Raw genomic sequence first — 23023 nt, 5'->3', positions numbered from 1 at the left:
GTAGAATGTCGTTTTGATTCGAACCAAAACCTTTGAACCCGTTTGTAACACGTACATTGTACCACGATGAACCCAAAGCTAGGCAGCCAGGAGTCTGAGGATTTTTAGATGGTTAGTAAAAGTTAATTCTGTAATTTGTGCTTCAATATTAAATGATGTCGTTATAGCATATTGACAAATAATTAAATTGTTCTTTAAAATTTAAACAATTGTATTTTGAGGTAAAAAGACTGGACGGCGCTAGTGGCTTAAAAGCTACCTCAGAGCTGGATTCGAACCAACGCCTTTGAAGCAAAGTCAAATATACTTCCATTTATTTCCGAGAACCGAAGTAGCCACTTGGCATAGCCAGTTGTAAGCTCGCGTTATTTCATGCTTATAAACTACCAATTTATGACGCAATAAACCTTGAGAATGATGGTTAGAAGAGGGAGACTGTTACATTCACAATATTCTTCTCATCAGAAATGCTTTATCATTTGACTCGCGCGTGACTCGCGTGCAATAATAATACGTCGGAGGTGTGTCTTGTTTATTTTATCTAAATACTTGGTTAGCACAATATCGAATCCAATTTGGGTTTATTTAATTTGTCAACAAGCCTCCGTGGCCTAATGGATAAGGCATCGGCCTTGTTGAACCCACAAATGTGAAAACGCCCACAAATGTGAAAACAACCACAAATGTGAAAACGCATCACCCACAAATGTGAAAACAACCACAAATGTGAAAACGCATCACCCACAAATGTGAAAACAACCACAAATGTGAAAACGCATCACCCACAAATGTAATAAAACAGCGCCCACAAAATGTGAAAACGACCATCGCCCACAAAATGTAAAAAAAAATCAAATCAAATTTTGTGCTAGACCCAAACAAGTTTGATCAAGTTAATACATTATATCATGTGTATTGAGTTGTTTCAATAATTGTGTGTTCACGATACGTCTGTTAGGGTCGTCATTAACGCGTTGGAATATTACCATGTTCGATGTTTTTTGCATCGACTTGGAACTATACGTACATAATAGTAAGTCAACCAGTTAACAACTACACAACTACAAGCAACAATGATATAACATGGCCTTGATCTGGAAGGAAGTATCGTGCATGCGCGCAGCAAATATCGTCTTGAACTATACGTACATTAAACCACCAACGAGTTAACATGCAAATATCGCGCGCACGAGCAGTAAATTGTAATAATCCAACGCGTTAACGACGACCCTAACAGACGTATCGTGAACACACAATTATTGAAACAACTCAATACAATGTATATACATTAACATTAACTCGATCAAAATTGTTTGGGTCTAGCACTAAATTTGATTTGGATTCTTTTTTACATTTGTGGGCGACAAGATCTCTCTTTTTTTCACATTTGTGGGCGCTGTTTTCACATTTGTGGGTGATGCGTTTTTTACAATTATGGTTGTTTTCACATTTGTGGGTGATGCGTTTTCACATTTGTGGTTGTTTTCACATTTGTGGGTGATACGTTTTCACATTTGTGGTTGTTTTCACATTTGTGGGCGTTTTCACATTTGTGGGTTCAACAGGTCTCCTAAGCCGGGAATTGCGGGTTCGAATACTTGGTTGGCATAATCTTGACTCCAATTTGGGTTTATTTTCAATTTGTCAACAAGCCTCCGTGGCCTAATGGATAAGGCATCGGCCTCCTAAGCCGGAGATTGCGGGTTCGAATCCCGTCGGAGGTGTATTATCACTTATTTTATCTAAATACTTGGTTAGCACCAATATCGACTCCAAATTGGGTTTTTGTTTTGTTTTTGTCAACTAGCCTCCGTGGCCTAATGGATAAGGCATCGGCCTTCTAAGCCGGGGATTACGGGTTCGAATTCCGTCGGAGGTATATTGTCACTTATTTTTATCTAATTGGTTGGCACAATCTCGACAGCAATTTTCGTTTACTTTCAACAAGCCTCCGTGGCCTAATGGATAAGGCATCGGCCTCCTAAGCCGGGGATTACGGGTTCGTGTCCCGTCGGAGGTGTAACTGATGTATTTTTATCTAAATACTTGGTTGACCCACTCTCGACTCCAATTTGGGTTTATTTTAATTTCTTAACAAGCCTCCGTGGCCTAATGGATAAGGCATCGGCCTCCTAAGCCGGGGATTGCGGGTTCGAATCCCGTCGGAGGTATAGTATCACTTATTTTTATCTAATTGGTTGGCACAATCTCGACAGCAATTTTCGTTTACTTTCAACAAGCCTCCGTGGCCTAATGGATAAGGCATCGGCCTCCTAAGCCGGGGATTACGTGTTCGTAAGCCGGGGATTACGGGTTCGTGTCCCGTCGGAGGTGTAACTGATGTATTTTTATCTAAATACTTGGTTGACCCACTCTCGACTCCAATTTGGGTTTATTTTAATTTCTTAACAAGCCTCCGTGGCCTAATGGATAAGGCATCGGCCTCCTAAGCCGGGGATTGCGGGTTCGAGTCCCGTCGGAGGTGCACGTTTATTTTTATCCAAATTCTTGGTTGGCACAATTTTAACTTAAATTTTAGTCTGTTTTCTATTTAATATTGTACAACGAGCCTCCGTGGCCCAATGGATAAGGCATCGGCCTCCTAAGCCGGGGATTGCGGGTTCGAGTCCCGTCGGAGGTGTAATTTCTTGTTTATTTTTACCCAAATTCTTGGTTGGCACAATCTATATACTTCAATTTTGGTCTGTTTTATGTTTAAGTTTTCAGAACGAGCCATCGTGGCCCAATGGATAAGGCATCGGCCTCCAAAGCCGGGGATTGCGGGTTCGAGTCCGTCGAAGGTGTAGCTTATTTATCCAAGTTCTTGGTTGGCACAATTTTAACTTAAATTTTAGCCTGTTTTCTATTTAATATTTCACAGCAAGCCTCCGTGGCCCAATGGATAAGGCATCGGCCTCCTAAGCCGGGGATTGCGGGTTCGAGTCCCGTCGGAGGTGTAACTTTTTGTTTATTTTTACCCAAATTCTTGGTTGGGACAATCTATACTTAAATTTTGGTCTGTTTTCTATTTAATGTTTTACAAAGAGCCTCCGTGGCCCAATGGATAAGGCATCGGCCTCCTAAGCCGGGGATTGCGGGTTCGAGTCCCGTCGGAGGTGTAACTTTTTGTTTATTTTTACCCAAATTCTTGGTTGGGACAATCTATACTTAAATTTTGGTCTGTTTTCTATTTAATGTTTTACAAAGAGCCTCCGTGGCCCAATGGATAAGGCATCGGCCTCCTAAGTCGTGGATTACGGGTTCGAGTCCCGTCGGATATGTATCCTGTAGGCCTATAATTATCCAAATAGGCCTACTTGTTGACACTCCACTGCAATTTGGGGTATTTTTTCAAGCCTTCGTGGCCAAATGAATTTTTACAATTATATTTCATTTTGCCGGTTATATTTATGCAGCTGGTTCACCTGCTAATTCGTTATGCACGATTAATCAATATGCTTAAATTAACATGGCCTACCAATGGTTGTTCATTAAGCACAGTCTGCGGGTGAAGGCCTATATAAACATTTCCATTGACCGATAACAGGTAGGCCTATTTCCATTGATCACAGACTGCTGGCGAAGGCCTATATAAACATTTTCATTGACCGATAACAGGTAGGCCTTTTCCATTTATTGCTGCTACAACAAAAATGTTTTAAAATAATAAAATGGCGCTAATAAACATTCAGAATGTTTTAAATATATGAACAATGTACAAATAAAGTGTAAAAAAACCAAAATTACTTAAAAAGACTGGACGGCGCAAGTGGCTAATTCGGCTGGATTTGAACCAACAACATTTCGATCTGAAGTCAAATATACTACCATTGTATTACGATGCAGCCACATAGCTAAGCCAGCCAGTATTTCGTTGTTATAATCGCTTTTGAATACACCACACAATGACGCAATACCATGAATTGTCAACTGGAAATCCAATAGGCTCAATCAAGTGTGAAATGTATACAGTACGGTACCTTATAGTACAAGATGTTATATACACGATTTTTAACAATATTTGTATGACATATAAGCATATCCATAAAAATTGCAGCATAAACGCGCTGAATTGTAGTATTTGCATACAAAAATGAATGATATTTTTTCATGAGTTATGAGTGACTTAGCAAGAACAAAATAAGCAAAACAGATCAACTTATAAATTAAGAAAATAAAATTATTAATGACATTTAGTTAGCAATCTTTTATTTCATAAAAACAATATAAAGTCGCATATCACACAATCTCGTGGCCTCACATAATTTAAAAAAAAAAGAGAAATATCTTTATTGATTTTCTTTTTGATTTACACAAGCATGGTTCGATTAGGAAGAACTGGTTCGATCTTGGAGGTAATCCCGTGATCCGTTTGTAGGCCCTACCTAAAACTAAAGACTTGCAAACTTGACCAGGGTTAACTTATATTAAGTCAAGGCAATGGTAGCTTTGAATAAATTAGTCCTAAATACATTGATGTTAATTTTAAAATGTAGGCCGAACGAAAGTTATATAAAATTCTTTTAAAAATATCTGGAAGAATAATGTTTATGTGTATAAAGATAAGATAGATAAACATACCAAAATGTATTTGTAAAAAAAAATAAAATGACTGGACGGCGCCAGTGGCTGTTTCGGTTGGACTTGAACCAACAACTTTTTGATTACGATTCAAACATACTACCTATTGTATAACGATGTAGCCACATAGCTAAGCCAGCCGATAAGAACGCATTAAACACGGTTATAAAGGTATAACACGATGATGAAATCGTTGTATGACGTCGATATATTTATGACTCTCCCAAAGTATGACACGCCAAATGTTTTATCTTTTTATAACGCTGCTGCTCTAGCCCGCTACGTCACATGAGATGACTCATTTTTTAGATGAAAGCAAGCAGCAGTTAGTTATAGTAATAGACACTGACGTTTTTGCTAAAATGGAAACTCGACTTAGCAATAAAATAAACTAAAGTGACAGAAATTGAGTTTCATATCAAAGTTATTCACTTCTGTAACAAAAAAATAATATTTATTCACGTATAAAAGAGAAAAGAAACGTTTAATTATAACCCAACAACCATTGTCTGACAGAAAATTTAAGTATTTTTTGCTTTAAATTACATTTTTTCAGGTAGGCCTAAAATAACTATTATGTGACAATAAAATGACACATTCAAAAACAAATTGGAAATAAAAAATATTTTCTAGAGGGACAATATATCTTTAAAACTGTTACGTCAATAAGCGATCAGCGTTTTTTGTAAGAAATATTTCTTGTTTATTTATTTATTAATAAATACCACTTCATGCAATACAATAAAAACATTTTGTATTGACTGCTTATCTGTATTTAGCTAAAACTAGCACAATGAATGCTTCGAGATTAACACACACCCATAATAAACAGTAAAGTGTTTACCGTTTTCCTAAAACAAATGATACAGAGACTTCAATAAAAGTCTTAAAAAAATATTTTGACAAAAATTAAATGTTATAATATTGTATTAAAAATATAAAAATGCAAAAGTACACTGGAAATCCTATAAAATGACTGGACGGCGCCAGTGGCCATTTCGGTTGGGATCGAACCAACACTTTTTGTGCCTTAAACAAACATATTTACCATTATATCACGATGTAGCCACACGGCATAGCCAGCCAAACAATGTACGTTTAAACTGTATTTAAACGACAACATACTGACGCAATGCCATAGTAAGGTCACACAACAACGACTGCTGAGTAAGTTGAATATTATACAAATAATGAATGTTTATGAGTGCAATGGTACAAATAATGGCACGAGGTGAATGATGAAAGGTTATATCAACGAGGCAAAGCCGAGTTGATATAACCTTTCATCATTCACCAAGTGCCATTATTTGTACCATTACACGAATACAAAACATTCATTATTTGTTTTATATAACATCTAAATAACAAACAAAAATGTTTCAAAAAGTACTATTTAACGATCGTTGAATAGTGCGTACTATTGCACGCCATGTGACCCACATTCGTCCAATCAAATGACAGGAATTTATATAGGTGTTATCTATATTATAAGTGAGAGAGTTTGTCTGTTTGTCTGTTTGTTCGTTATACAAAATTTTGTTACTGCACATAATCTTACATATGGGGTATCAAAATGACCGCAATTGTACCGGGAATGTTCTAAGCTATATTTCAACATCATCCGCCACCTAGAATCCAAGTTAGGGACCAAAATGTGGTCAAAACCCCCACTTTCGATGTTTGTTCGTTATAAAAAATTCTGTGTCTGCACGTAACCATACGTATGGGGTATCAAAATGATGGCAATTGTACCCGGAAGGTTTTAAACTACATTTAAAAAAATTCCCCCGACTCCTGGGGTTTTTGTGGGAGGGGTGGGGGCGGGGGGTGGAGTGGTGGTTTGTGATGTCATTTTTTGCTAGGGCTCGGGGTTGTAGGCTATCGAATTGTAAAATTATACTACAAAAGTTTGACAGTATTTTAATTATCCTCAGCAAGGCGTATATCGATTTACATATTTTATTCATTAACCAATATGACACCTATTCATTTACACATTTAGCAAAGTACTTTAACCATATCCAGCTATGTATCGTTCTCTTGGATTGTCTCATTACAGACATCCATACCTGTGTGAACATACACATGATGTTTACTGTTACTGTGTTCAACTACATCACCAATCCTCCAAGAAAAAACGTCAATTGTGGGAGAGTGGGGTTGGGAGATAGGGTTTGGGTTCAGGGGATTTTGCTTACACCAGAATTGTGGTTGGAAAATGTTAAAGTATTTAATCATCCATGGGAAGCAGATGGGACTTTGGGGTGGGGATTTAGGCCTATCACCATGACCGAAACTGTATTTCGAATGTTTTAAACTACATTTGACAACTGCCACTGAGGGATTATGGGTTTTAATGATCAGCCATTATGACACCTATTCATTTACACAATTTACAACGTACTTCAATCATTATTAGACCCATCATAGCTATACTATGGGGCCGCAGTATCTAAATTAGATATTTTAATTATCAGCCAATATGACACCTATTCATTTACACAATTTACAACGTACTTCAATCATTATTAGACCCATCATAGCTATACTATGGGGGCCGCAGTATCTAAATTAGATATTTTAATTATCAGCCAATATGACACCTATTCATTTACACAATTTACAACGTACTTCAACCATTATTAGACCCATCATAGCTATGGTATACTCCTCTCAAGTTGAAGCTTAGGTTGAATTGAATTTGTCCATCACTGGGAAGAATTTGTTTTTAAGAAAGAGTATGGGGTGGTATTGAAAAGAGGGTGGAGGTTGGTGAGTATAGGCATATACTGGCGTCGGGTGTTATGTACTGAGAAGGCTGTAAACTAATTTTGAAACCCGCCCTGGGGCGGGTATAACTGCTAGTATAATATATAATAATATCATAATATCGGTGGAATCATGTTACTTTTAAAAAATTACTTTTAACAGGAAATGCCGAAATCAGTTAATCACTTTCGTAGATAAAAAAACTAAACAAAATAATGTTTATTTGAGTAATTTTGCTTTATACAGTTTTTCCATGTAATAATTTTTGTTCGATCTATTTTTAGGTTAAATTGACTATATATAATATGATATTATATTATTCAACAAAAATATTTGTTCATAGGGGACAATAAGTTAATGATTTTAATGCTTAATGTTTTTACTGGTAATAAAGCCATCGGAGCTAAAAAGCTAAATAAATGTGTATAATAATTCATGCCATTTCAGAACTCTATGAAATAACTTTGAGGTGTTTATAGAACATTTGAATATAAAAAAATCTTCGTTAACGGTTCTGTATAAAATGGCAAAGACGAAAAACTGGACAGCGTCAGTGGTCGATCATTTCGGTTGGGATCGAACCAACTGTGCCCGCCTAATACCAATATATCACGATGACGCCACACAACATAGCCAGACAAACACTACAAATTTGAACAATATTTAAACAAGCACTTTAATGATGCAATCCTGACTGACGTCACATACATATTCATCAGGAAATTAATTTGTTTTTGTTACAGTTCACTGTTAGTAGTTGTTTTCTCATTTCTTTCAAATGAATCTGGTGATTGCAAAACATAAAAGGAAATATGACTCCTTTTTAAGGCCTACTGTACATTCATAAAACTAAAATATCCATAAAATGACACGCTCCGTATCATTAACCCTTAAAAATAGTATAATTAATACAATTTAAAAAGAGTCAGCAAGCCTAATACCAGATGTTATGACATGAAGCCACACGCGTAGCCATCAGCCAAACACTGTACATTTGAACAGTGGTCCTATTTAATCATATAGATATTATAGTGCCTCTATGATAATCAAACACTTTAGTGATACAATATTCCAATGACGTCACAAACATATTCATCATCAGGCAATTAATTTGTTTACAATTCGCTGTCAGTTATTTTCTCATTTCTCACAAAAGACGGTATGTTCGGAACAGGACGGTATGTTCGGAACAGGACATTATGCAAGAACTGTAGCCTGAGTCCCTATTATTAGCGGAAACTTTGTTATACAAATTTTATTATCTTTTACACTGAGATATTGAATTGGATACGCCCACGGTACAACAGCTTTATACCACACTTCCTCAATTGTTAACCACTCTATTTAAAAGGGTGGTGTAACGTCGGACCCATATGAATATATTATTGTCCCTACTATGTAATTAAATTATGTCTCAATTTAAACGTCATTTACAAAAAGTGAGTCATGATTCCCATTGAATACATTAGCCACTGACACGCCTAAATCTTCTTTATGTGCCATGTCATGCGATGAAAATTAATTGTACTGTGTCGTTCATAGAGATAAGTGAACTATACTCTATGGTCTATCCAAAAATAGTTCTGTTGTTCGTTACAAATTTTTAGAAATACTTTTTTACACGCATATTATAGGATATCAAACAGAAGGTTTTCAACTACACTTATATTTGAAAACTGTCCCCGAATGACGGATAAACAGCCGCTCTTATTTATCCTAAATAAAAATACTTTATTCTATATGGATAGTTGAAAGCCTTAAATAGTTAAAATATTCCTTCTTAGCCAAGTAGTCAATCATAAAAACAAAAGTCTGCAACGTAGTCACAGTACACAATAAAGATAATGACAGTTTTATTAATCGTCACGCATCGTTGAAAAGGGGAATCCCGGAGAGTGAGTAATCTTATGGTATTTTTATATTAACGTCTTCATTTCTTCGAAGGGGCTGGACGATGTCTGACCATGGATTGTATGCGTGCTAACAAAGCAGAAGTTCGTCGTCATGACTGGTAAGTGTAGGCCTAGCTATGTTTTATTATTATTATTTAGAATGAAAATTATAGAATCATATAGGCCCTACATTTAGGCTGCACTTATGTTAAATATTTGACTACTGAAATAAAATGAGACAACATTTAACAATTTGTTTGCATACTACTTAATTGATCATAAGTACAGGGATCAATCACAAGTAGGTCGCATGCATTCAGTTTCCATCAGTCATGATACCGATGAATTGTCTGATGTGATATAAAATTTACCCAATCTGTACCAAAATTTATATAGTTTACAAGATATTGAAATTAATTGTAAGTGAGTTATACCATGTTTTATAATTATTGTGATATATTGTATAGGCCTATCATGTATTTTGTGACTATGTTTTTATGTATTAGGATCCCACCCTCAAAAATTGTTCAGATCAAATATATTATGTATATTATTTATTTCAACCATATTTTACAAGGGTGTTCCATCCAGCCGAAGCTGATCATAGGGTCTATCAGAACAATACAATTTGTATTAACAAACAATACAATCTTTGGGTTTCAAATTAAAATTTGATCAAAATTAAATGTCAGTTTAAGAGAGATGGTTTTTAAGGAAATAATTGAAGGAGAGTAAGATAAAGCATGACTAGCTCTGTTTACATGATCAAACTAGTTTGACAAATTTTGTGCCCAAATATGATAGTGATATGACATCATCATGTCCATATATTGGCACATCACATTTTTTTGTCACATAAAGTTTGATGGTGTAGACAGGGCTTAAGAGAATTATGAAAGTTGGAAAGATGGAGCATTGAAGCTAAATGCAATAACAAAGACTAGTGACAAGAACATTAATAAAACATCCAATCAAGCGTGACTAGTAACAGTGTTATTTATTTCACAAGCCTGTACAGTATTTGTTATTTTTTGGAAGGGTTCCAACAATTATAAAAGCTTTTCCTGTCTACTATATTTAAACACCTCTATTGTTCCGGTAGGTCGTATTTACGTATGTACAAATATCATTATCAACTTGTTAACTTTCATTATTGTTATCATGATTAATAGTCATGATAATTAGTACTAATATTAAATAAAGTAGAACTTTACATCATGTTGGTTCAATAGTGCCCGCTGTGTTGTCATGTACAGGTCACTGGTCAGAGTAGGATGAGACACCTAGCTGACCAATGGCCAATGGTTAGCCCATAATTATTCATTTGTTCATAATCAATCATAACACATTATTTTGATTGTTTTACATAGAAAAAAAAAAAAACATGACATGCATCGACAATAAAATAAAAAGATGGAAGAAAAAGACAATTACAATAATTAAAAAACAACAAATATGATTCTGGTAAAATATAAAATATTATAATTATATTATTACTTCTTCTGACAGGAATAAATTGCATTGTGCAGCAAGGGATGGTGATGTGAAAGAAGTAAAAAAAATTCTCCACGAGGTTCTGTGTGGTGTTGATGACAGAACACCGGTATTGTAATTTTTATTTATTATGTTTTTTTTTTATTATTGGTTAGACAATTTCCATTTGATTTGTGGTACCGTACATTAATTATATATTTGACAGTACAGTATACAATTCTCTAGAAGGGAGATTTTGTGAATGAACATTTATTTAGAAACTAACTATTTTGATGTGTATAATCGAGTTTGAACAATACCATGAAAGCCCCAGTGGTCTAATGGTTAGGACATCAAGTCTCGGTTGGGGCGAATTTTTCTCATTCTCACAGATCGTTTCAAATGAATTAATTAAATTTCAGTCTATCACCGGGTGGTTTCGAATTATTGTTCATTGCTAGTTTGACAAAAAAAGTGTGATGTGCCCAAATATTGTAGTGATATACCCAAATATGGTAGTGATATGACATCATCATGTCCATATAGAGTGTGCTGGGCACCATAAAGTTTGATAGTACGTCAGCACCAGCAGAGTGACTCCGCTCCCCTGTCATCTTGCCATAATGTTGATAGAAAAAAAAATAATATGTTTTTCAAAAATATTTTAAATAAGCAATAAACATTTTATTTATTCGCAGATTAATGAAACCGCCCTCCATAAGGCTGTACGTGGAAATGCGGTCGAGATCTGCAAGATACTTCTTTTACAAGGCGCTGACCCAAACCTACGAAATAAAGTAAGTAGCTTAAATCATAGAATTATGCTCCTAGTCCAACCAAGGCAATCTAAATTTCCTTGTTCCAACCAGGTCCACTCATAATCAGAAATGCCATTATGATCACTATCTTATATGTATCCACACTTATTGTTGTCATGATTATTATCAGATTTAACTATAGAAGTGCCTCTGCTGCTTTGGTACATACAGTACATGCTGCTTCTTTCCACTGTATTGTAAATGAGTTTTCCAGTGACAGATTAAAAGGTGTGTCACACCCCTCCCCCACCCCTCTCTCCCTTAAATTTCATTTAGCCCCCCCCCCCCCCCCCCCCCACTATATTCTAATGTTTGTTCTCTGGATCCGCCGCTGTTAATTTTCAGTACAATCACTCAAAGTAAAGCAAAAAACACAACCAATTGTTAACATCACGATACATGTTTACAAAGTTATGTATATATTTCTATAGGGTGGAAGAACACCGCTTTATTTTGTATTAAAACCCGAAGTTGCAGAATTATTACTTCAAGCTGGAGCTGAGACTGATGTTACTGATAAGGTGAATAGCCATAAAGTAATAGATAAATGTCATATTCGTATGATTGGTTTATATTGCAAGTTTTGACCAAAAAAAATGTGAACTGCCCAAATATTGTAGTGCTAACATCATCATGACATGGGCACATCACATTTTGTGTACAAGTGTAGACAGAGCGACCATCTCATCATTATCTGTAACCATTGCTGTCATTAATATTACCTTGATATTGTCGCTGTCTATATATAGATAAAAATGTTCTGAATTAATGTTTGATATTTACAATTTTGTTATTTTATTATACTTTAGTGGGAAAACAGTACGCCACTGGAGTATATAAAAATACGACGAGAGAGCGATAACAATCCGGAGTTGGACACAGTGATTGAAATAATTGAATCGTGGATAAATGGTAAGACCCAATCAACATGCTGTATCTTTTTGTTTCTTATTGTTTTAGTCTTGACAATTTTAAACATGAAAATGAAGTATTTACCCGTTAATAATATGGTACTCCTCTTTTGATGGTCAATACACTTGTTTTCATTATTTATAATATTTAAATACAATTTTACATAAATATATTTTCCGCACAGTACATAAACAATTCAATAAGTGAAAAAAAAAAAAAAAATATTATTAAAATAAAATTGTATAACATGGTATAACGTAGTATAAGGTTTATCGCAAATAGCATGCACAATGCATGGTGGGAAGGGTTTGGGAGCAAACGTGTACGTCTGTGATTTGTTGTTTGTACATACGCGTCGTGATGTTTGCACCCAAACTCTTCCCATCATGCATTGTGCAATGACATTCCTTGCGAAATCAGGCTATTTGCAATAAAACCTTATACCAGCAGTGAAGTCAACTAACACTATATGGATCCCTCAATATCGGCCATGTGACTTCAGTAGAAGACGGCTACAAGAACAGTAACAACATAAAATAACTGTTTTTTTTAAACTTTCAGTCCAGGCACCGTTTGAGTTACAGAATCGTAGCACTCTATTAGCTGCATACAAAGCTTCTATTAGGGATGGCAGAAAGCTACTAGCCATCTACGTTTCATACTGGTTGGACCAGAGAGAGTGGGGAAAACCAGTTTAAAAAATGCTCTGCTTGGCCATGAGTAAGTACAGTAGTACTTTGATATTTAGTATTTCATTCTAACATGCAACTTTTTTCATGTTCAAAATTTGTTTGTACAGTGTACTTTTATTATAATTTTTTTTTTTTATTTCATACGCATCCAACAGCAAGCAAAAACTCGGCAATTACAGTATAGATAAACTATTTGATAATTTATTGTGCCTAGTTTCATTTGAGGCTTAGGGAGTAGAGTTAAAAGAGTCATGAGTTACAACCCTCTCACTACTGTAGCTCTACATTGAACCCTGGATTAGAAGGCAAGCATGTTAACCAGCAAGCTACAATTCCACTACTCTCTCTTGTTCTTTCCTTCTAACTTAAATTCATCAACATTTCTACTCTTCAGTTTTAACAGTAATGAGGAAAAGACAGATGGAATAGCGTCACCAACAACATGTCGCATTGATATTGACAAAATTGACAATTGGGAAAAGGTTGTAAGTGACTCAGGTAAGGTTTATAATATTCTTATTCATTTTCAAAATTTGAATAAAAGTTTGTGCTCGTAAAAAATATAAAATGTTTTTTATATTTTTGATATACTTTTTGTATACCTGGTAATTATAACCAGAGAATGGGTGATAAGTGTGGAAAATAAAGTAGAGAAAACATAAATTGTAGAGTACTATATGTGTGGACACACAATGCAATAGTTGAAAACCAAGCCATTATTAAACTGAATTATAAAACGCATCATCAATATTTCACTTCACAAACTGACACCATTTTTATTTTATTACTTTTAGGGTATAATTTATCCCAAATCATAGCAAAGAAAACAACCGACGAGTTGAAGAAAATTGTGCCGTCATTATCAACAGAATCACCACCAGAAACACCTGACTTGGTCGTAGATGAGCCTAAAAATGATAATGATGGTTTGTGTAGTTATTCTGTTAAAATTCTGAAAATGATTATGAATATTATTGAACTATATTTTACATTATGGCCTAAATGAGATATCATTTTATTCTATATTCAAAACAAAAATTTTGAATTTCTTAACCTCCCAAAGATCTGTAGGTAGATAACATGATATAACATGTACTGTGTCTAGATCAATTCCACCTAGAATGGTTAAAATTGGTTTAAATTAGTAATTGACAAACAGTGCATGAAGCTTATAGCAAGCATAATTTCTGAATAAATTGAAATCGAATATTGTTTAAATATGTGCATGATGATGATACACAATGAAATTCCTTAGTTCCTTATAAGGAATTACATGGTGTACACGGACCTTAAATTTAACTAACAATTGACTGTGGTATAATACGATTTTCATTTCCTTGAGTCTAGTTTTACATTTGGTCATCGAAAACAAATGTACCAATATTTATTATAACAATGGGTCTATTGACACCAATTTAACAATAGAGTTACAAACAACAGTTTTATGTTATTTTGATTTTGACCCATATTATCATACATTATTTACAGTATGTATATTTAGTTCATAGATTCTACCATTGAGAATCACGGTTGAAATAACTGCTGATTAGCTTTTACAATAGTAATTGTAGTGTCTCTGCTTAATAGTGACAAAATAATGTGTACCCTTCCAAATCTTGGCTCTGTCTACACTGTCAAACTTTATGTGATAGAAAAATGTAATGTGCTCATATATGGACATGATGATGTCATATTACTACCATATTTGGGCATATCACTACCATATTTGGGCACATCACACTTTTTGATAGTGTAGACAGAGCTTTAAGTATTCATTAAATTTTGATACCCCAAACTGGTCTTCATAAATAATAAAAACTCTTTTAACCTTTATTTCTAATTGCTTATCTTTATTAGAGAATGATCCTATGCCGAAAGACGTCACTCGTTTGGTGAAAACTAACATGAAATGGTCAGAGGATGAAAGTCTTGAAGAAAAGACCAAGCTGCTTTTTAGTATTTGGGATTTTGCCGGACATCATCTCTATTACACCATGCACCAGGTGTTTTTGTCACCACGTTCAATATACTGTGTTGTATTTGATGCTAGTAAAGATCTGAATAGTTTAGCAGATATGGATTTCATGCCTGTAAATTTATACCAGGTATAGAAATTGATATTTCAGTTCATCATTCAGTGCCGTAGCCACGAGAATTAAAGTTGTGCGGTTCCCGCAACACTGAGAAGTAATAATCGGGTGTCTAGAAAACTCAGATCTAGAAAACTCAGATCTCAGATATATCTGAGTTTTCTAGATCTAGAAAACTCAGATATCTGACTTTTTTAGATCTAGAAAACTCAGATATCTGACTTTCCTAGATCTAGAAAACTCAGATATCAATATCTGACTTTTCTAGTTCCAAAATGGAACTAGAAAACCCAGATCATCAAATGGACCATTCCATTATTATTAGAGGGTAGCATATTTGAAATACTACACAGTATTATTACGTTTTCTTACTAATAATAATAATTATTGTAACTTGTAGTAGCAGCCTACGACTTAAATCATAAAGAAATACAGCATACACCTTTTTAAATGTAGGCTTAGCATTTAGGCCTAGCTAAGCAAACTCAATTCAAAGCTCAACGTGTGGGCGCTATCGCGATGTATCGCGAAGAGTAGGCCTGGTCCTACAGTACTAGACTAGAAGTGGTCAACTCGTACCCAAAATAACTCGTACCTATTCCCAACTTGGCTAACTCATACTTCAACAACTCGTACCCACACCAACTCGTGCATGCCTCATTTTTAAATTTTAACGGTAACATGCACTGTATTTTCTTTATGATTTAAGCCATAGGCCGCTTCTACATGTTACAATATTATTAAGAAAACGTACACAGTAATCAGTTTTAATAATACTCTAGTATTTCAAATGACCTACCTGCTGATTAATAATGGAACGATCCAAATGACCTACCAACCAATCAAATGATGATCTGAGTTTTCTAGTTCCATTTTGGAACTAGAAAAGTCAGATATTGATATCTGAGTTTTCTAGATCTAGAAAAGTCAGATATCTGAGTTTTCTAGATCTAGAAAACTCAGATATTTGAGTTTTCTAGATCTAGAAAACTCAGATATATCTGAGATCTGAGTTTTCTAGATCTGAGTTTTCTAGACACCCGTAATAATCCCCTGTGCAGGCCATGGGTTTATCAAAGACCAAAAAGCGGTCAGTTTGAAACTTTACCAAAACCGTACTGGTGGCTATGGCCCTGTCACTAATCAATTTTAAATAGTATTTGAAATCCTCATCCAATAAATCATGGATAATGAAAATAATAATTTAACCCATATTGTATGCTACAGTATGAGGTCCCAAGTTTTCATGGTTGTCATGTCATTTGTGTTGAACATTTCTTTTGTTTTTAATTTTATTTATTTTCTGTATTTTATTTCATAAAACAATATAAATTACATCACTCGGTTACATTACAAATTTTAAAAAAATAAATAAAGTTACATTTCTTATTGATATAATAACTTCTAATAAGAGGACACCCAACAATGTGTTCCCTTAATGAATGTCCCTTGAATAGAGTTGTCTCATAAATAGGTATATCATATCATATATATTATATCATTTCATTTACAGTATTTCGTCAAATTTCAAATACAGTACAATAGTAAATCAATGAGACAGGATGACCCAAAAGTTATTTTTTTAAATAGAAACTGTATTACAACAATGGAAAACAATCTTTTTTTTCTTAGGGGATTCATCAAGAATTTCCAACCGATCATGAGATGACAAATCTAGAGTTTTTGGACTTCTGGTTAAATTCGATATTTACGCATGTATCAGAAAACCCACAGAAAGATGGCGTTGACTGCCCTCTTAGTCCGCCTGTCTTTATTGTCGGCACTCACCTTGATCAAATCTCAGGAACAAAAGAAGAGAAGAAAGAAAAGGTAATCTATGTGTTTCAATTATTTTCAATTAACTTATTTTTTCCAATACAAAGTTCGGTTTTCATTAATGGTCTTGTTACATTTTCAAAACTTTCCTAAAGATTAATATATTTTTTTTTTTTCTAGCTCGACAAAATAAAATCAACTATTAAGAGTTATCTTAAGGATAAACCATACGTAAAACATGTTGTTCCTGAAATCTACTTTGTAGACAACACTCTCCGACCTTTGGGTGAAAATATGACAAAGTTCAAAGAAGATGTGGAGGAAATAATGCGTAAACAACCATACATGAATGAGAGTATCCCTATATCTTGGTTTAGATTTGAACATCTTGTGATGGAACTTCGAAAAAGTGATATTAACTATATCAGTTTACAACAGGTATTATGGCATATGGCAAAAAATTCTGTATTACCGTATTTATTCAAATATATGGCTCCCTCGAATAAACACTCCCTATAGAACATCATTTTGAATAAACGCCCCCCTTGAATAATCTAAAATTTACCAAGCATTTTGATTTTTTACTTTGTATTAAATGTGTTGTATTTTTTCATATCTAGGGAGGGTTTATTTGATTATATATGTTACAATAAATGCCTCCCTCCAATAAGCACCTCCCTCAAATTTTTAACAGATCACTTTAAAGAAATGTTGTACTATGTATAGTAAAAACAGTTGTAAAACAGTTGTACAGTAATGTAATATCTTCATGTGTTGCTGTGATTGAAAAAAAAATTATAAAAAAAACTAAATTTATTTGTGACTTAATTATAAAACAATTAATTATTAATCTTTACTGTGTTTCGTTGTACACAGGCAAGGGATGAGGCAAAGCAGTTAGGGATACAGGATGAGAAAGAGCTATTTGATATGTTGCATTTGTTGCATAATGTTGGGATAATAGCATTCTATGGTGACTATGATAGGAACAACGATGCGTTAGCTGATATGGTGGTGCTTAATCCGCAGTGGTTGCTAGACATCTTTACTAAAGTCATCACTATCACCAAACGAGAAGAGAAGGTACTTTTTCATATATTAGCATTCATCTCCCCTAATGGTCCATACAGTCTGTACAGTTTCCACCAACAAGTGTCACTCATTTGTCTGTCCACAATGAACAACTAACCAAGAGTGGGAACTAACAAACCAGAATAACTCTACAGCTCTGTCTACACTATCAAACTTTATGCGACAAAAAATGTGATGTGCCCATGATGATGTCATATTACTACCATATTTGGACATATAACTACCATATTTGGGCACATCACACTTTTTTTGTCAAACTAGTTTGATAGTGTAGACAGAGCTTAAATATACAGATGTCTTGATGGTTTATTTTTAGTGGACAGAGTTCAAATGTTGTTGGAGGATTCTAGAAGAAAAAGGGATATTAGAAGAAGTACTGATCCATCACGTGTGGAAAGACTTCCCAGAAGAATGCAGAGAGTCATTGCTGCAAATAATGGAAAGATTTGATTTGCTATGTGAAAATAAAGTTCAGGTAATTCTATAAGTTTGCTCTGAATTGAAAATGGTTTCCAGTGAAGAATAACATGACTCTAAGACGTGTAAAGTATCAACAACCCAAATGCAGAGTTGAAAGATATAGAAAAAGTGCAGTCTCATATCTTATATCGCTTCTAAATGATAATATTAATAATAATATTTAGAATATGTAAATATCCTTGTAATTCAGCTTTGGCTGCGATGACGATATTTTAAATAAATGAAATGAAATGAACAAAAATACAAATGAACTCTTGTAACTTCTTACATGCATCATGTTGAATGATCTACCGGTTGAGTAAGCTTACTTTATATGTTGCATGAAAGGATTCATATCATTAAATAATGTTTGAATGTATGATCAAGTGTGTCACTGTCTTTGTAGAGCCATTGATTATTGCTGTACAATCCTTAACCAATTTAACCTTAACCGACTTTTGAATAAATTGTTTCAGAGAGATGAGTCTGATGCCCTAGGCACTGGGGACAACCAATACCAACGGCAGTTCTTTGTTCCATGTCAATTGATACCTAATGAAGGAGACAAGGGAAGAGTGTGGGAATCGGAACCTAATGCTGTTGTCATTAATATCAATTCCAAGAATGGATTCCTTCCAGGTATGTCATGGAAATAAAAGAATATACTACGGATAAAAAATGATGTTGTTGAAGAAACACACACAAATAATAAAATTACGAATTATAAATTTCAGAGGGCTTATTTCATCGTTTGTCCGTTAAGGCAGCAAGTTGGACACAGCAGAAAGATGGATACCAATCAAAACCGCCACGGTTTTACTACAGACAAACTGAACTATACCTTGACGAAGATCATGAGCTCATCTTGAAAATGCATGTGACCAAAAATGGGAAAAGGATGATAAAGGTAAAGTGGGTCTACGTTTGTAAAAACATTTTCAATTCTTGCAAATAATCATCCTTCAGAAAGTTTCATAGATTGAGAGTGGTTGATAAATACATAAAGCTCTGTCTACATTATCAAACTAGTTTGTGCCAAAATATGGTAGTTATATGACATCATCATGTTCATTATGGGCATATCAGACAGAGCTTTACATCGCTAAAAGTGTGCCTTTTCATCAATTCTTCTGTTAACAATTAATCAACATGTTTATTTTTTTTATTTTAGGTTGTTATATACTTCCCACCCCTTGAGGATGATGACAGTAGCATTCCCACAGCTTCCATGTGTAAAGAGGTATTAAATGTTTTGTAAAAATTTACATTTGAGTGGAGTTGTGGCTTAGTGGTTATGATGCTTGGCTACCAATCCAAGGGTCCTGGAGTCATGTCATTTGTCAGGATTTTTTCTAATGACAAATTACAACTCCACTCCCAAAGTGCATCTTGTGTATATGTTTGTCTTGTGAACAAGATTGCCACCTTTAAGAAGGATAGGGAATTTGCAATTTGCTTAAATATATCAAAACAATATTTGTTTTCTTCAATTACCCAGTCCGATAAAGTTAAATTTATTCTTATATTTTATGTACCATATATATGGCTAAATTTTACTTACTTTCTAACTATTAAACACCCAATAATACATTTAATTCTAATTTCATTGTTGAATTATTTTAGGTATTGGTGTTTATTGAGAACAGTTTGAATGACTTGAGGACAATGTGGATGAAGAACATCACACTCGACCTGTGTATACCTTGCTACATGTGCATGAACTATGATGACCATCATCACAACCTTTCCCACTGTTTGGAAAAAGGAAAGATAGGCTGCAATAAATCACGATGCAAGACAACGTTTTGGCAAAACCTGTTTAGCAGTACTGACGCAACTTGGGGTAGGCCTAAAACATGATTTGTTGTGAAATTTGAAATCGATTACAGTACGACGAGGATATCTATTGTGGGGGCTTTTGTTGTATGAGAGAATGTATCTAATGGGTGAAAATACCATATATGACTCTGTGGTCTAGTGGTATGATACTCGCCCTGTAAGCGAGAGGTCGCAGGTTCGAATCCCGCTAGAGACATTTTTTCATACAACTAAAAATACGGAACTTCCGCCGATGAGCTATGCTCGACGCGATTATAAGATCATGTTCCGAATATTCGCACTGTTTCAATACTCAATGTATGATTTATATATAATTGTTTGCTAAACTGTTTTAATTGGCGAGAGATAAAGAATCTCTCAAAATAAAACTGTTGTCCGGTTGAATAACCTTATGTTAATCCAACCATCAACCAGTTAATAACTTTTGTAATATTGTCCAACCATCGGCTGGTTGAATAAATTTTAAACATTAATCAAACCATTGCCTGGTTAGATATTCATTGCACATTTGAATAACCACTTCAATTATTGTACTTTTTTTTCTGTTTCTTGCAGATGTCTGTCATCCATTGAAATGCTTAAAGAATACAGTAATTATATTTTATTCATTAACACAGGGTTAATTATTTAAAAAAATAGTATGTATTTCATTCCATAATATATATAATAATGCTACACTACAAATTATATTTTAATATGTGAACTTTGTGAATTAATTTTATATTATTATTATTTTATTATAAGGAATTGAATCCATCTGTTACAGCTACTCACCTAACACCGTCATCAACATTGCCAGGTAATTGCAGTCATTCATTAAATACATAATCCTAAGGCATGCTTCTAAGGCTGTTTGTGTCGCAGTTTTTCAGCTCACAAAATGATTTATATTTTACACTCACGTTTGTGTTTTTAGTGCTTATACCTACTATGGCAGACATCTGTCGCAAACGACAATGTCAAATAGATATTAATCACGGAGGCCTTTTCCCGAACATCTTAAAATGAAAATACTTACCTCATAAATATGAATACTTATAAACTGTACAGTAATTGTTTTATGTTATCCACAGTAGTTCCAGAGACTAACAACGACAATGTGAATGAACCATACCAGTCTGTAAGTACTGTCTAAAATGTAATCTCATCATCACTGATTGATGTAGTATGCTTTCATAGGCCAACACTCGGTTTTTATAGAATAAAAAGTTTGGCCTACTGAAATGCATAGAGTCATATTTTATACATTTCTCTATCATCAGGTTTAATCTAAATGACTAATTTACAAGTAGAGCATCATCATTTTTGTTTTATTTGGTCAAAGGTCCTAATCAGTGAAATAACACCAAGTGATTTGGAAACTGCTAGCAATGGACTTCCACCAGCCAAGACTCGTGTAAATGGCACAACAGTTAGTGTGACAGGTGATAACAACACACTGATTATGGATAGTCAAGTTAACCTCTGCATTTGGCGGCAAAGATGCCCCTTGCGCACTCATGCCCCAGCAGTAGTTGTAGCAATATGTGCAATCGTTATAGCCATATACCTACTTGTTGTAGGGTGCTGCCATTATGTTAATAATGTATGACAGCTTTACCTGTGTTTGTGTGGACCTGTTTATATGCTAACCAAAGCAAACCTGTAGCCAGGGAATGAACACACTTTTTCCTAGAGACTATGATCTGAAGTGATGGTTGACCTAACAACCTAGCTCATGATGATTTTGTCAAAAAAAACCTTAAGCGACCAAAACATAAAATTATTTTTATATTGCTCATTTACAATATCAACGTAAATGTGTATTATTTATGCACAGGGAGAGTATGTATTTATATATTGCAAAATATACTGTAAGATACTAATAAGAAAATCATATTTTTTAATAAGTTAATAAAACAAATCTATAAATATATATCTATCCTGTTAATAGAATATAAAGTTGTTGACTATTAATTAATACTTTCCTCTTTATTGACTTTAAAACATGCAGTAAAAAAATTAAAACACTGTAAAAGAAGAAACTTTAGGTTTTATACATGCATATATAGAAAGCAAGATGCAGAAAATTGTGGCAGACCATGATCGCCTATGTTTGTAGATATGGCACCTAGAGAGAGAGAGAGAGATAGTATCATGTTCATAATTAATATTATGTCAAATTTTAGACACAACCAATATTTTATAAGCTATTTTGAACAATCTGTATTTTTATACTTTACATGGTTTTTAAACCTAATATCGCAATGATAATTTGTTTTAAACCTAAGTGTGTGCCAAAGAAAAAAGTACTTATATAATAGTTATAGTATGTTAAAAAATAAAAGAGTGTGAAATGTATAATAGTATGTTGGGTATTCAGAGTGTGTAAATACAGTGTATGTAAATTAAATGTTTATAAAATGTAAGATGTTTATTTAATTTTTTTTAAATTAGTAATTATGTAAGTAATGTAGGTATTGGTCAATTCATTAATTGTAATAGGCCAATACACTGCAATGTATGCTTTTAATAATAAAAATCCGATACGCAAAGCAGAAAACATAGAGACTAATTTGTAAAAGTTGTAGAAAGTCATCGTCGATATCAATTATAGGTGGCGTTCTTCGTTTCTATTTCATGTGTACGAC

At 34.1% G+C, this 23023-nt stretch overlaps 2 protein-coding genes and 8 non-coding genes across 10 annotated transcripts in view; all 10 read left to right on the top strand.

Moving 5' to 3' along the window:
* Nucleotides 1-13273, top strand: part of LOC140046288 (transient receptor potential cation channel subfamily A member 1-like) — a 29367-nt gene extending 16094 nt beyond the window's left edge. The window contains exons 2-7 of the mRNA XM_072090871.1: nt 9295-9361; nt 10752-10845; nt 11414-11512; nt 11965-12054; nt 12343-12445; nt 13007-13273. Coding sequence (XP_071946972.1) covers nt 9295-9361; nt 10752-10845; nt 11414-11512; nt 11965-12054; nt 12343-12445; nt 13007-13143 — 590 coding nt within the window. The 3' untranslated portion in view covers nt 13144-13273. The remainder of the gene's footprint in view (nt 1-9294; nt 9362-10751; nt 10846-11413; nt 11513-11964; nt 12055-12342; nt 12446-13006) is intronic.
* On the top strand, nt 1652-1724 carry Trnar-ccu (transfer RNA arginine (anticodon CCU)). Its single transcript has one exon. It is a non-coding gene; the product is annotated as a tRNA-Arg (tRNA).
* On the top strand, nt 1807-1879 carry Trnar-ucu (transfer RNA arginine (anticodon UCU)). The gene has a single exon. It is a non-coding gene; the product is annotated as a tRNA-Arg (tRNA).
* On the top strand, nt 1948-2020 carry Trnar-ccu (transfer RNA arginine (anticodon CCU)). The gene has a single exon. It is a non-coding gene; the product is annotated as a tRNA-Arg (tRNA).
* Nucleotides 2099-2171, top strand: Trnar-ccu (transfer RNA arginine (anticodon CCU)). The gene has a single exon. It is a non-coding gene; the product is annotated as a tRNA-Arg (tRNA).
* Nucleotides 2413-2485, top strand: Trnar-ccu (transfer RNA arginine (anticodon CCU)). The gene has a single exon. It is a non-coding gene; the product is annotated as a tRNA-Arg (tRNA).
* On the top strand, nt 2569-2641 carry Trnar-ccu (transfer RNA arginine (anticodon CCU)). Its single transcript has one exon. It is a non-coding gene; the product is annotated as a tRNA-Arg (tRNA).
* Trnar-ccu (transfer RNA arginine (anticodon CCU)) lies at nt 2885-2957 on the top strand. Its single transcript has one exon. It is a non-coding gene; the product is annotated as a tRNA-Arg (tRNA).
* On the top strand, nt 3047-3119 carry Trnar-ccu (transfer RNA arginine (anticodon CCU)). Its single transcript has one exon. It is a non-coding gene; the product is annotated as a tRNA-Arg (tRNA).
* Nucleotides 13274-13448: 175 nt separating the features above from the next.
* Nucleotides 13449-22912, top strand: LOC140046688 (cyclic GMP-binding protein C-like). Its single transcript, XM_072091396.1, has 15 exons — nt 13449-13635; nt 13932-14063; nt 14995-15242; nt 16860-17057; nt 17184-17441; nt 17880-18086; nt 18412-18570; nt 19031-19193; nt 19289-19461; nt 19726-19794; nt 20178-20397; nt 20949-20983; nt 21138-21192; nt 21467-21513; nt 21718-22912. Exons 1-15 carry the CDS (start codon nt 13449-13451, stop codon nt 21982-21984), a joined length of 2418 nt encoding a protein of 805 aa, XP_071947497.1. The 3' UTR covers nt 21985-22912.
* The last annotated feature ends 111 nt before the right edge of the window (nt 22913-23023 follow it).

Source organism: Antedon mediterranea, chromosome 4, assembly GCF_964355755.1.
Source record: "Antedon mediterranea chromosome 4, ecAntMedi1.1, whole genome shotgun sequence".
Taxonomy (NCBI): Eukaryota; Metazoa; Echinodermata; class Crinoidea; order Comatulida; family Antedonidae; genus Antedon; species Antedon mediterranea.
The sequence above is the reverse complement of the archived record's forward strand: the minus strand, read 5'-3'. Positions and strand labels throughout refer to the sequence as shown.

What these genes read in the sequence shown, in the direction of transcription:
- LOC140046688 (XM_072091396.1), top strand. Translation starts at nt 13,449, where the DNA reads ATGTTAACCAGCAAGCTACAATTCCACTACTCTCTCTTGTTCTTTCCT. An exon ending in TCACCAAACGAGAAGAGAAG is followed by an intron (nt 18,087 to 18,411) that starts GTACTTTTTCAT and finishes GTTTATTTTTAG; the next exon opens with TGGACAGAGTTCAAATGTTG. An exon ending in CAGTACTGACGCAACTTGGG is followed by an intron (nt 20,398 to 20,948) that starts GTAGGCCTAAAA and finishes TGTTTCTTGCAG; the next exon opens with ATGTCTGTCATCCATTGAAA.